Source organism: Lampris incognitus, chromosome 6 (genome assembly GCF_029633865.1).
Source record: "Lampris incognitus isolate fLamInc1 chromosome 6, fLamInc1.hap2, whole genome shotgun sequence".
In the NCBI taxonomy this organism is placed as follows: domain Eukaryota; kingdom Metazoa; phylum Chordata; class Actinopteri; order Lampriformes; family Lampridae; genus Lampris; species Lampris incognitus.
Window position 1 is genome coordinate 12,883,605 of NC_079216.1, and position 15,035 is coordinate 12,898,639.

At 43.9% G+C, this 15,035-nt stretch overlaps 1 protein-coding gene across 2 annotated transcripts in view; it reads left to right on the forward strand.

The window, feature by feature from the left end:
* deaf1 (DEAF1 transcription factor) overlaps nt 1-15,035 on the forward strand; it is a 61,508-nt gene that overhangs the window by 12,826 nt on the left and 33,647 nt on the right. The window contains exons 3-6 of one of the 2 annotated variants that reach the window (XM_056282133.1): nt 2,711-2,864; nt 4,178-4,327; nt 7,992-8,131; nt 8,425-8,490. In XM_056282133.1, coding sequence (XP_056138108.1) covers nt 2,711-2,864; nt 4,178-4,327; nt 7,992-8,131; nt 8,425-8,490 — 510 coding nt within the window. The remainder of the gene's footprint in view (nt 1-2,710; nt 2,865-4,177; nt 4,328-7,991; nt 8,132-8,424; nt 8,491-15,035) is intronic. The other variant, XM_056282134.1, reaches the window with a different exon arrangement.

Sequence of the window (15,035 nt, forward strand, 5' to 3'; positions counted from 1 at the left end):
GGTGGAATATACTGTAATAACTCCTTTCTTGTCCGAGGATGAGAGGTATCTGTCCCCGTGGATCTGTCTATCTCAGGTTGGAGTGCACAATTAAAATCCCCACCTATGATAAAATTGCCAGGCAAAGCAGCTAGAGATAAGAACAGGTGTCTAAAAAATGATGGATCGTCATTATTGGTTCCATACACATTGATTTGAAAGAATTTTGCACTGAATAATGACGTATCTGCCAAATCTATCTTCATTAACACTGATAAGGTGAAAAGGCACAGAATTATGTATCAGTGATTACACCACGTGAGTGTGAACTGAAGGAAGCTGAAAATACTCGACCAGGCCATCTTCTCCTCACTCTAACTACATCTTCAGAAGTCAAATGAGTCTCCTGGAGAAAAAAAATATTTTGGCTTTTAATTGTCTTATCCTACTTATGACTTGCTTTAAATTGACAAGTTTGTTCAAACCTCTTACATTCCAAGAGGTGAACTGAAGTTCAGAGGACATGTTGTTATAATATCAACCAAGCTGAATTGAGCAGATTTGGATGGGCTGGGAGGAAAAAAAAGAGAAAAAAAAAGGGAAAAGACAAATCAAAAGAAATGTGCCTTAGAACATTGAAAACATAACAAAGTGTACTTCCCCAACTGAAATACACCCAACCCTCCCACGATAAACACATCCAAACAGCCCCAAAAGGGAGCCTAACTATGGAGCTTAGCTGGTCCGCCCATGTCAATATCATGGAGAGGAAAAGCATACTTAGCAATTAAAACAGAGCCCCACGTGTAACATTGTCAGTAGTGGAAACTATTACAACCAAACAGCCTAAACACTTTGTATGATTTAGACCAATTCCGTTATTACCCTACAGCTAATGTCAATATTATTAAATTATGTCCATGAGGTAATACATACATAAAGTCAATGCTCAGAGCGTGCTGTCTCACGTGCCCCAGCCTCCTGACTGTAAACCTTCAGTCCACACACAAACGACTCCGCTCCCAGTGCCATGTCGAAAACGTGCCGTTTCCCCTTGAAAGTCGCCAGAAGTTTAGCAGGGTGAATCATTCTGTATCGCAGGTCTGGGATAGACAGGGAGGCCAGCTCCTTCTTCGCCGTGTCAAAAACGTTCCTTTGCTTGAACAATTCAGCAGAAGCGTCAGGGAAAAACATGACTCTCTGGTTATGACAAAATATTTGACCCTTGCTTCTGGCAGCTGTCATGACCCGAGCCTTATCCACATAATTGAGGAATTTCATTATCCCCACCCTGGGTCACACAGCATACTATGCGTCAGCTTTGGCAGTTTTGGTCTTTCAATCAGCAGGGGCTCCAGGAAGTTATATTCCCCAAGCACCTCAGGGATCCACTTTTCCAAAAAAGTACGCATATCAGTCCCCTCCTGTTTCCCGGCAGACCCACCAGGAGAAGATTAGAACGGCGGTCTCGGTTTTCCAAATCATCCATTTTAAGCACTGCCACTTCCTGTGTCCGTCATTTCAAACTAAAAGCCCTCAAGTTTTTTTTTTTTCATGTCTTTTTTTTCTGTGACCAATGAAAACTTAGTCAATTGAGACTCTTCTCATCGACTAATGTTTGATTGACTATTTGGGGGCTCTAGTAAATATGAATAATCCTATGAAAAAAGAGCAAGGTGGTGCTGAAAAAAAGGATATGTGCCGAGCAAATGTATCATGGCTATAAAGTTATAAAAGCTTGTCTCCATCAGTCCTTGACAGTGAATGTTGACAATGGACTCACTGGATAAGAGCTGAGATTTGAGAAACAAAATAAAATCCATTGTTTTTCTTTCTTGGCCACTTAAGTTGACACTTTGCTGACTTGAATTAACCTTCCTTAGTGTTTCAAGTCTTTGACACTATTGTAGCACAAACAATTGTCAGTGTTCTTCATATTTAATTATGTTTCTTTGGTAAACTCATAGCACTACCCATGTGGTTTATATAAAACAATACACCGGAATAAGGTCATTGTTAAAGAGTAACTGAACCCCAGATCATTTTAGTGAGTTTGCTAACATCCGCAGCTTAAAAATCATGCAAAGGCTAAAAACATGGCAGGCTGGTCTTGATACTGCTGTGTCCCAATTCCGGGGCTGCATCCTTCGAAGGACATGGTCTATAAAGGCACGGCCTTCATAGACCGCAAAGGCCGAACCGAGTGTTGTTAAACGAGACGGTCTGGTCTACGAAGGATTTACTATTTGCATCACCAGCTGTTCCCGCCCTTACCCTTGGCATCACGGAGTACCGCTGCTGTTGTCTAGCAACCTTGACAGCTGCATTTGACATTTTTTTCTTTTTGACTAAGGCATTTAAAATTTTAATCATCGGCCATTGCTGGAGTTGAAGATGCCATTTTCTTGTAGAAAAAAATCCAATCATCACCAGCACACAATGAATCTTGGGATAGGTTGGGCTGTGATGGATCCATCCGTTGTGTCCTTAAATTCTGATAAATGAAGGCTGCTACTACAGCAATTCCATTTCTGTTCAAATGGATACATGAAAAGACAGATGTCCTGTATAAGTAATTAGATCACAGACATTGCTCATTATTCCTGTCCGAAAAAGGGTTTATGTTGAGTTTACCTCTTTGTTTAACTGTGAGCCTGGAAACTTGAACAAATAAAGATTATGTCTGCTATATTTGTAAAGCCTACTCTATCTGCCTACTAAAATGTTGCAGACTGGAAGGACCACTCTGCAGATTGGTGAAGGCCTTAACACCCAGAAAGCCACCCTGATAGTTGTTCACACAGACGGCAGCATAGTAGAGGCCACAAGCTTGAAGAGTGCTGCAGCTACCATCGCATCTGGTATGTTTTTAAGGGAGGTTTATGGTAAGTCTGTTTTTAAAAGTATCCTCACAAGCTAAACCAATCTTGTGAATTCATGACATTGCTCTGGCCACCCTCTCATTGTGAACAGTTTTAGAAAGACGAGACTTTTCCGAAAGGTTAACGCTCCAATCACTGCTTTAGTGACCTATCAAATGGAGACTTCGTAGTTTAGATGCAATGGCAGCAGAGACAAAGTTGTGAATCTTTACAATGCTGAGTGATTTCCATGACAACGACCAACACATCTAACTGCCCTTTACCACCGTGGGTATTATTTACAATTCTGCTTCATTGCATCTCTGTTGGGTGGCCTCTCTTGGATCAGTCCCTGAAGGGTGGAATCATCTTTCGATAGGCCCGGGTTTGTGAAGTTGATCTCAACAAGAGGGATGCTACACCCAGTTAAAAGAAGGATCCATGTTATAAACTTGCAAGCATGGTTGTGCTCATGAGGCTGCTTTGAAGGGATCATGGTGTTAATAATACTGATGTTGTGTGCTCAGCACCCATGTTGTAGGTGAGATATTGTGTAGCATAGTTGGCATAGTCAGTAGAGAAACTGTTCCTGAATTCATCTTTAAACAGATAACAGGCGAACTAATCATCTGGAAAAATGGCTGGTGGAGTTACTTAGCCACTCTGAAAATATACCAACATATAATTACTGTTGTTAATTTTACACTCTGCTACTGAGGATCCCTTAGGCACCATTTGATTTACCTATAGAAATGTTTAAGTCTAGGCATCCGGGTGGCGTGGCAGTCTATTCCGTTGCCTACCAACACGGGGATCGGCGGTTAATCCCTGTGTTACCTCTGGCTTGGTCGGGCATCCCTCAGACACAATTGGCCGTGTCTGCGGGTTGGAAGCCGGATGTGGGTATGTGTCCTGGTCACTGCACTAGCGCCTCCTCTGGTCGGTCAGGGCGCCTGTTTAGGGGGAGGGGGAACTGGGGGGAATAGCGTGATCCTCCCACGCGCTACATCCCTCTGGTGAACCCCCTCACTGTCAGGTGAAAAGAAACAGCTGGCGACTCCACTTGTATCAGAGGAAGCATATGGTAGTCTGCAGCCCTCCCCAGATTGGCAGAGGGGGTGGAGCAGCGACCGCGATGGCTCGGAAGAGTGAGGTAATTGACTGGATACAACTGGGGAGAAAAAGGGGGGGAAATTAAAAAAAAGAAAAAGGGAATGTTTAAGGCTGGACTTCTCAGCCAACTTCTCCAAAAAAACAATTTAAAAGTTACATCTTCCATCAAAGATTCATTTTTTTGTTTGCTTCTGTTCTGCTTGTACCCATATTTCCTTCCTTAGGCCCTCAAACTCCCTCCACCCCTCTGGCTTCGGGGCAGGAGAAGGACACTTGCTCCAAGTACAATTGGGATCCATCAGTTTACAACAACGAGCTTCCCGTGCGCTGCAGAAACACCAGCGGTATCCTGTACAAGAACCGACTGGGCTCAGGTTGGTGGGAAGGGCAAAACTATAAAAAACACATGCATATAAACACAAACAAGTGCAAGCGCACTCAGACTCACACACACACACACACACACACACACACACACACACACACACAAAATTTATGAATGTAATGCCCTCAGGCTGGCGCTATAAAGCACCCCCTAGGAAAACGAATCGCTATTCTAGGTCCTTCATTCCTTCTCCTATCAGGCTGTTAAATGCCAAGAGTAGTCCTTTTAAATAAGTGCTTTATATTGTTTTAAACCACAATAGTTGGTTTATGCCTTGTTTGTTTTTCGCATGGCTTGTGGGCCTGTACGTTCACTGAATGTAATGATGGAATGTAACGTGCAACGCATCTTAGAATGCTTCGTTTATTTATTTTTTTTCTCATTCTTTAAACTTATGTGAATTTTTATCCTTTGCCTGGTCCTTTTGTGAATCTGCATGCAAGGCCACACGAGGGTGACAGTGTGCCATCTCTTGCCCATGTACTGCTCTATTGTCTCTGACATACTGATGATTGCCACTTGTCTGTGAGTTTGTGTATGGTCTGGGTAGATTGAAAAACTGAATTGCCCTTCTGGGATAAATAAAGTTGACTGAATCTGAATCTGAATACATTATTGCATTCGGATGTAAGAAACATCACGCTACACCTGTAATGCAAAGACTAGGAATCATATGACCAATGCATTTTCCTAAACAGTTCACTTGGCTGAAAAAAGTCTTAACGTGATGGAGTCGCACACACTGTCTTTACTTACATTTGTTGGAAAATGTAAGCAACGTTTCAGTTGTCAGACCTTCATCACATATCTAAGTTCGTTGATAGTGAAGGCGGTGTGTGGGACTCTACTACATTGGATTGTTTTGCCTGCATTCCAGTGTACCTCTCCTACATTTACAGTTGTGCAAAGATACCTCTTTATTAATTTGAAGACTTGGCTGTAAAATTAATGTTATTGTCTTCAGGTAAACTGACAAGTGGAGTCCAGCATTCAGCTGACAGCTTTCTAGATTCCAGCCATTTTTTTTAAATAGTTAGAAATCACTAAATGATGCTTAGTCACCTGTCAGAAGTGGGACTCACCAACTAGCCACAGCTTAGGTTCACCTGCAGTTTGTAATTGGCTGATGTGTATCCATCTCACCCTGTTGCAGAACAGTGGTTCTCAACCTTTTGGAGTCGCGACCCCCAAGAATAGTCAGGTTGGTGTTTGCAGCACCCCCCCTCCCGCCAAATGTAATTGTCTTTATTCAGAGTAACATGTAATGAGTATATCAAAACAGGTTTATATTATTTGATTTTTTTTTTCTTTAGATGAGAAGAACATTTTTAAGGTCTACAGGGATCAGAGGGACTGTACTCAATACTGTCCATCCATCCATCCATTATCCAAACCGCTAATCCTGCTGTCAGGGTCACGGGGATGCTGGAGCCTATCCCAGCAGTCATTGGGCAGCAGGCAGGGAGACACCCTGGACAGGCTGCCATAATGACTAAATAGATGTAGCAAAATCTTTGATCAAAAGACATTTTTTGTACATACTATTCCAAAGCATAAATATGATCTTTCAAATGACTTGGAAGACCGGTTGCTCTCACACCAATTTTAATAAAAACCTTTGAAAAACTGGTAAGGTCAGAAATCTTATGGAAATCTTGGCATGCACTTGATCGCATGCAGTTTGCTTATAAGCCACACAGAGGAGTAAAAGAGGCCACATTCACTTTGTTTAACTTACTTTTTAAACACTTGGAGAGAAATGGGCCTCATGCTAGACTTCTATATGTTGGGTTTTTTTTCCTCTGCTTTTAACAAAACTTAACCCTATATTTTAACTAGCAGGTTTTTAGAACAATTTGACTTAAGTAACTATCTTGTGGGCTAAATTCTTGACTTTTGAACAATAGGACACAAAGTGTGAGGGTGAATGGAATTCCGTCTGACCAAGTTTGCTCCTCTACTGGCTCCCCACAAGGATGTGTGTTTTCTCCCCTATTATTTATCCTCTACACAGATATTTGTCAGAGCAGATGTGAAAATAGGATCATTTTAAAATATGCAGATGGCTTGTTATTGTTAGTCGACTCCAGGACAATGAGACCAGCCACGGCCCGGTCATTGACAACTTTGTCAAGGGGTGTGAGCAGTCCTATCTTCAATTAAACATATCTAAAACCAAAGACATAATTGATGATAGAAAACATACCCAACCACATGACGTCATATCACTTAAGGGTCAGACAGTGGAATGTGTGCAATCTTATGTCTTGGGGCAATTATTGACTCAAAACTGAACTTTGAGGCAAATTGGAAAGCCGTGTGAAAAAGACGCACCAGCATTTGTTTCGTTTGAGGAAACTGCCCTATTTCCATGACCTTATCCTGTCATGATTTTATTGAATTGATTTTATCTTTTTCTTAAGAGTTCCATACCATGACATCCGTCTTTAGAGAACAGAAACTCTCTTGAGTCAGTGTTGAATGGTCTAGTAGGCTGATTGGTGAGTCACAGCTCAACGCAGCTCGAATTAAATGACGACATCCACCCTTTGCACAGTGAATATCACCTTCTTTCTTCTGGACAGAGGTTTATAGTCCCAAGGTGTGGAACAAAGTGGTATAAAGATAGCTTTGTTCCAGCAGCCATCACTCTTAACAAGTTGTAGCAACATTGCACTCTTATCATGTTTGTCTATTGTCTGTGTTGTTTTAAAAATGTGTGTCAAGGTGGATGCCTTGTCTTACTGCAAACCAAATCTACCTACAGGTACAAATAAAGTAACCTGAACCCGTGTAGCTCATGAGAAAATAAATAAAAGTCAAACACTTGTTGAATGGTTACGTTCACTGTATTGACCCAAAGTCACTGATTGAGGATTTGGTTTTTGTTTGGGGTGGAAACTGATTTCTGTTTTTTGTTTTTTCCATTGCGAAAGGGGGCTGACTAAAAAAAGTTTTGTAACCACTGTGGCATGGTGATCATGTACAATCCAGAGGCACTACAGATATAAATAGTACCATAGCAGTTGTTAGGAAGAGAAATAGAGGATGATCAAATCGAAAGGGGAGTGATTTGATTCAGGGTGAAGAGGAGAAATTGGAAGAATCCAAACATAGTCATTTTCCAACTGATTCTCAGGGTGGTAGGTTGTCCTTGCTGTTAGAGATATTATCCCCTAACCAAATGTTAAAAAGTTAAGTATCTGATTCGGTTACCTGCCCTCCAGCAGCCATCTGTACTGGGTAATTGAGCAAAACACTATGTTTACATCAAGCTAGTGTATACAAATTTTGAAGTTGCGGAATAAAAACTAGGAAATACTGCATAGAAATACAAAAAAAAAAGAAAAATCGGTTTTTACATTTGATTGAGGTCAAAAATCTGATGTAAACATAAAGAGAGAATGAAATTTTTTGAAAAAACTTTATGTACTGGAGAGTAAACTTAAGTGTGTCAGCTGACACCCGGATTTGATGGAGTAACCTTGTCACATTCTGCGACCATTCATTCTTTAATCACTCTCACTATTAAGATAGAAACATGCCTGCTGAAAGTCACCCTGGGAAAGAGCATCTGCTAAATCACTAAAAATGCAGACCATGTGATTCTAAAATTCAGTGCACATTCCTATGCCTTGTCTTTTGATCCACAGGTGGAAAGGGGCGCTGCATTAAACACAATAACAAGTGGTACACTCCCACTGAGTTTGAGTGCATAGCTGGGCGTGCCAGCAGCAAGGACTGGAAGAGAAGCATCCGCTATGCAGGGAGGCCTTTGCAATGTCTGATCCAGGTGACTGCCAGTCCATCTGTCTGCGCTTCCATCCCCCCATCTCTCTTTTAAGTAATGTCGTTCAACCATGGTCCCATGTTATCAACTCAGGAGTACGTGGCACTAAAATGGCCTGTGTTGTCAGTTCGTCTAGGGCCACCTATCACGTAAATGTATTAACAGGGGATCCTTTTAAGGTGCATTGAATAAAACCAGCCCCGAGATGGCCTGTGTTATATATTATATGTTGAAAACCTGTCATCTGCTACGTGCTAATATTCTGTCATGTGTGTCATTGTGTTGACTGTGTTCAGGAGAGAATACTGAACCCTCACGCTGCCTCCTGTACATGTGCGGCCTGCTGTGATGACCTGGCACTGGTGAGCTGGCATCACTTGTTTTATGTTCCGATCTATGACATCTTCATTTAAATCAGCACATTTTTATGTTTTATTAGCCTTTTAGCTCAGTTCATTGAGGAAGCATTACAAAAGCTTCAGTCTCTCTGTCCCCCTTGCTCGCTCACTGTCTGTATCTCTCTCTGTATCCCCAAGTTGTTGGACATGGGCGTAACGTTTGAAATACATCATTAGAAACACACTTGTTGGTGATCATAACATTAATGAGGATATTAATTATATTATAATTGTAATATATTATACTGGAATACCAAGATGGCGCCACGGATGGCAGCCTCAGTGTGTTGGTGCACGTTATTTTGTATTATTTTTTTCCGTAAACTCAGTGTTTTGATACAATACCCGGAGCTCTTTCACCAGCGAAGAGCTTATGAACATCAGGGAAACTACTTCTGCGGATTTATTACCCAAATTTCTTATCCCATTTGTGGAATTACTGGACATTTTGGGCAAAGGTGCGCTCTCCTTTGTTCATGCAGTAAAATGCCAGAGGAGAGGGAAACGTGCTTGTGCATCTCCGCAGATGTGGACTATTCACTCCATTGCCAGGAGTATTTCTCTCTCACGTGTGATCACTGTGCAACAAATTAGACTAATTTTATCTATTGGTGGAGAGAATAGAGACTTTGCTTCATCTTGCATTTTGCGCTGCAGCTGGCAGGCTTCCAGCTGGTCAGAGTGGATCACGACACAGAGCTGCTTGGAAAAATGAAAGGTGGAGGTATTTGTTTTTATATTAACAGTGGCTGGTGTAAAGATAAGACAGGGATTCTGCAACACTGTTCTCCTGGTCTGGAAACTTTTTCCATCAACTGTAAACTCCTGTACCCCCCCCCCCCCCCCCAGTGAGTTTGCTTCATTCTGGCCGGTGTTTACGTTCCACTGCACGCTGATGTGCAGGAGCCACAGGCACAGCGCATGCTTTCTGACCAGATACTGTGTATGGGGTGGACGAGCCTGGACTCTTTATTGTCCTCAGTGACTTTAACAAAGGGTATCTGAGCCTGAACTACCTAAATACCGTCAGCTGATTAAATGCCCGACCAGGGAGCAGAACACTAGATCACTGTTACACAACAAACAACAGTGCCTGTCACGCAGTCCCCTGCGCTGCACTAGGACACTGTGACTACTTAATGGTCCACCTGATTCCTGCATACAGGCAGAAATTAAAACTCTCTAAACCTGTTTTGAGGACATCTAAGAAGTGGACCCGTGAAGCTATGGAGGATCTTCGTGCTTGCTTGAACTGTACTGACTGGGATGTTTTCAGGTCCATCACCAACAGCCCGGATGAGTACACTGAAGCTGTAATGTCTTATATCAGCTTCTGAGAGGACAGTTGTGTATCATCATGCACCAGGATTAGTTAGAGCAATGACAAACCCTAGTTTACAGCTAAACTCAGACAGGTTGCAAAAGGGGGAAGTGTTTAGGAGTGGGGACACGGTCCAGTATAAAGAGTCTAAATACAGCTTTAGCAAGGCCTTGAGAGATGCTAAACGACTGTACTCTGAGAGACTTCAACATGAGTTCTCATACCACAACTCGATGTCTGTCTGGAAGGGCCTCAGAGAGATCACCAACCACAAACCAAAAACCCCCCACTCCACAAATGAATTGTGCCTGGCCAATGATCTGAATGAGTTCTATTACCGATTTGAAAGACTATTGGACAGTCCTGACACCATCCCCCGCGACTCCATCAACTAGCTCCTGACCACCTGCTCCTCCTCCCCGGCCTCAGCAAGGGCCTGGTCCTCTCCACAACTGCCCAGCTTAGAGGCCTCTTCCCCCGCTACCACAAGGACAACCCCCTCCATCCTGGAGAGGGACGTCAACAGGCTGTTCAAGAGGCAGAACCTCCATGAAGCTGCTCGACCAGACTCTGTCTCTCCCTCCACCCTGAAGCACTGTGGTGATCAATCTGTCTCCAGTGTTCACAGACATTTAACACCTCACTACAGCCATGCCATGTACAAGCCTGCTTCAAGACCTCCACCCTCATCCCTGTTCCCAAAAAAAAAACAAGGATCTCAGGACTCAGTAGTTACAGACCTGTCGCCATGACATCTGTGGTAATGAAGTCCCCCCCCCCTTTTTTTTCTCCCCAATTTACTTTGGCCAACAACCCCACTCTTCCAAACCATCCCAGTCGTTGCTCCATCCCTCTACCAATTTGGGGAGGGCTGCAGACTACCACATGCCTCCTCCGATACATGTGGAGTCACCAGCTGCTTCTTTTCACCTGACAGTGAGGAGTTTCACCAGGAGGACGTAGCGCATGGGAGGATTGCGCTATTCCTTCTAGTTCCCCCCCCCCCCCCAAACGGGTGCCCTGACCGACCAGACCAGGACGCATACCCACATCCGGCTTCCCACCCGCAGACACAGCCAATTGTGTCTGATTTTGGTAGGCAACGGTATAGACTGCTACACTACCCGGATACCCTGGTAATGAAGTCTTTTGAACGCCTTATTCTGTCCCACCTTAAAACTATTACTGACCTACACCTGGACTCCCAGCAGTTCGCCTGTAGAGCCAACAGGTCTGTGGACGATGCAGTAAACATGGCGCTCCACTTCATCCTCTAATACCTGGACTCTGCAGGAACCTACGCTAGGATCTTGTTTGTGGATTTCAGCTCCGCCTTAAACACCATCATCCCAGATCTGATGCAGGACAAGCTCTTCCAGCTGCACGTGCCTGTCTCCACCTGCAGGTGAATCACAGATTTCTTATCTGACAGGAAGCAGCACAGGAAGCTGGGGAAACGTGTCTCTGACTACCGGACCATCAGCAGCGGTTCTTCTCAAGCCTGTGTCCTTTGCCCTCTACTCTTCTCCCTGTATTCGAACAGCTGCACTGCCAGTTAGTCAAACTCCTGAAGTTTGCTTTATTGGGCTCATCTCTGGTGGGGATGAGTCCACCTACAGGTGGGAGATTGACCATCTGGTGTCCTGGTGCGGCCAAAACAACTTGGAGCTCAATGCCTCAAAAACAGTTGGGATGGTTGTGCACTTCAGAAAATACCCAGCCCCACCCACCCCCTCACCCTGTGTGACTCCACTGTCGACACTGAGGAATCCTTCTGCTTCCTGGGCACCATCATCACCCAGGATCTCAAGTGGGAGGCAAACATCAGTTCCCTCACCAAGAAGACACAGCAGAGGATGTACTTACTGTGGCAGCTGAAAAAGTTCAACCTGCCAAAGCCAATAATGGTGCACTTTTACACTGCCATCATTGAGTCCACCCTCACCACCTCTATCACTATCTGGTACACTGCTGCCAATGACAAGGGCAGACTGCAGTGTATGATTTGCTTTGCTGAGAGGGTGATTGGTTCTAACCTGTCATCTCTCCATGACCCGTACAGCTCCAGGAGATTGAGGCGAGCAGGAAAGATCATGGCCACCCCCCCACCCCCCCGGGCCATGGTCTCTTCAAAACACTCCCCTCTGGCAAGAGGCTGAGGTCTACAAAAACCAGAATCTCACACCACAAGAACAGCTTCTTCCCTGCAACAGTAGGCCTTTCTAACAAGCCCCCAGACACCCACAGATCCTGATATTGCTGCCCACCAACCCCCCACCCCCTTTTCTCTTCCCAACTGTGTTTTCTCTTTATGGACACCCTGCATAAAACCTGCACTATCCTGTAAATCTCTTATATAAATAACTTCTTAAAATTGTAGTTAAACTTTTTGTAAATACAGCTACTGCCACCCAGCGCTGAGTAATCAGGGGCTACCACGTGGTCTTATGTTCAACTCTGAACTGGTGTTTTGCACTTTATTGTTCCTTTCTTTTTTTTAATCTTGTATAAATATATTTTATTTACTATTCTTTTTAACTTTTTTTCTTTACAACAGGCAGAAACTAAACTCTGTAAAGCCTGTGGTTAAACTGTGAGGAGATGGACCAATAAGTCAAAACTGGAGCCTCAGGCCTGCTTTGACTGCACTGATTGGGGTGTTTTTGAGGCTGCATCTACAGACCTTGATGGACTTACTGACACTGACATTTTACATCAGTTTTTGTGAGGACGTGTGTGTGCCCACCAAAACTTTACGCACCTACAATAACAATAAGTCCTGGTCAAAGCAAAACTCAAGGCAGCTTTGTCAGGCCAAGGAAGAGGCCTACAGGAGTAGCGATAGGATCCTGTATAATCAAGCCAGAACATACTGACAAAGGAGATCACATTAGTCAAAAGGGGGGCTACACTGAAAAGCTGAAAAACAAGTTTTCAGCTAACAAACTTGCATCTGTGTTGAGAGGCCTGCAGCACATCCCCTACTTCAAGAGACCCCCTCCACACACACACACACACACACACACACACACACACACACACACACACACACACACACACACACACACACACCTCAGAGAACAATCAACTGGCTGATGACCTGAACCTGTTTTGCTGCAGTTTTGATAAGTCCACTCTCACTCCCCTCACCCTCTCCATCACACAACCAATTGCACCCCCTGTCAGCCTCTCATCCCTTCCCACCAACTCCCCACCTGCACTAAGGATCTGTGAAGAGGATGTTTGTCAGCCTTTCCAGAGACAGAAGATCAGGAAAGCACCAGGGATGGCATGTCTCCCTCCTGTCTGAAAGTCTGTGCTGACCAGCTGACCCCCATCTTCACACTGATCTTCCAACAGATCAGTGGAGCTATGTCAAGTCACCTCCTGCTTCCCAGCCCCCAAAAAACCCTGTATCTCAGGATTAAATGACTACAGGCCTTTCATCCTGACGTCTGTGGTCATGAAATCCTTTGAGAGACTGGTGTTGGCCCACCTGAAAAACATCAGGCCCCCTACTGGACCCCCTGCAGTTTGGCTACTGGGCAAACAGGTCAGTGAATGATGTCATCAACATAGGACTACACTACATCTTGGCAACACCTCAACTCTCAACTCACCTCAACTCAAAGGTCCTGTTTGTGGATTTCAGCTCAGTGTTCAACACCATCGTCCCAGATATCCTCCAGTCCAAACTCACCCAGCTGACTGTACCCCACATGTCAGTGGATCAAAAACATCTGACAGACAGAAGACAGCAGTTGAGACTGGGGAAAATCACATCCAGTACCCGGACAATCAGCACTGTTGCCCCCAGGGATGTGTGCTCTCCCCTCTGCTCTTCTCCCTCTACACAAATGACTGCATCTCAGGAGAACATCTGTTAAACTTTTGAAGTTTACAGATGACACAACACTCATTGGCCTTGTCCAGGATGGTGACGAGTCTGCATACAGACGGGAGGTTGAACAGCTGGCCTTCTGGTGTGGTCATAACCTTGAGCTGAACATGCTCAAAACTGGAGATGATAGTGGACTTAAGTGAGAGCCCTCCGACACTGTCCCCCTTACCATACTCAACAGCACTGTGTCTACTGTAAAAATCTTCAGATTTCTAGGATCCACAATCTCCTAGGACCTAAGGTGGGCGTCCAACATAGACACAGTCATCAAAAAGGCCCAGCAGAGAATGTGCTTTTGCCGTCAGCTCAGAAAATTCATCCTACCTCAGGAGCTGCTTATTCAGTTCTACTCTGCAGTCATAGAGTCCAATCTCTGCACATCCATGACTGTGTGGTTTAGATTGGCCATCAAACAGGACAGGAACAAACTACAATGGACAGTCAGGACTCCAGAGAAAATCATAGGTGTCAACATGCCCTCCATTCAGGACTTTTATATCTCCAGAGTCAGGAAATGGGCAGGCAACATCACTGCAGACCCTTCACACCCTGGCTGTTCCGACTCCTTCCCTCTGGTAGGCGCTACAGAGCACTCTACACCAAAACAACCTGAAACAAGTACAGTTTCTCTCCATAGGCAGTCACTCTGACAAGCACTTGAAACAGTCATACAGTGTTCACACAGATCATACACCCTTGAATATAAAAGTGACTCATTGAAGTTGGATGGGAAATGTAAACATCATCGCGCTGTTTATCCGGAAAAACCGCAGCTTCACTGTTTACCTATATTTGTTTACAAGCCATTCTTGCCCGGTACAATATTGTGGGGACGTTGACATACAATTCATCGGCTAATGTGGCATATATATATATCTATATATATATAGATATATATATATACATATACATATATAGATATAGATATATATAGATATGTATACACACACACTATATGTAAATAGTATTGGGACACACGTCTTAATCATTCAATTCAGGTGTTTCATTCAGACTCATTGCCACAGGTGTATAAATCAAGCAGCTAGCCATGCAGTCTGCATTTACAAACATTTGTGAAAGAATGGGTCATTCTGAAGAGCTCAGTGAATTCAAGCGTGGTACTATCATAGGATGCCACCTTTGCAGTAAGTCAGTTCGTGAAATTTCTTCCTTGCTAGATGTTTCAGTCAACTGTAAGTGGTATTATTGAAAAGTGAAAGCGTTTAGGAACAACAGCAACTCAGCCACGAAGTGGCAGACCATATAAAGTCACACACATAAAGTCAA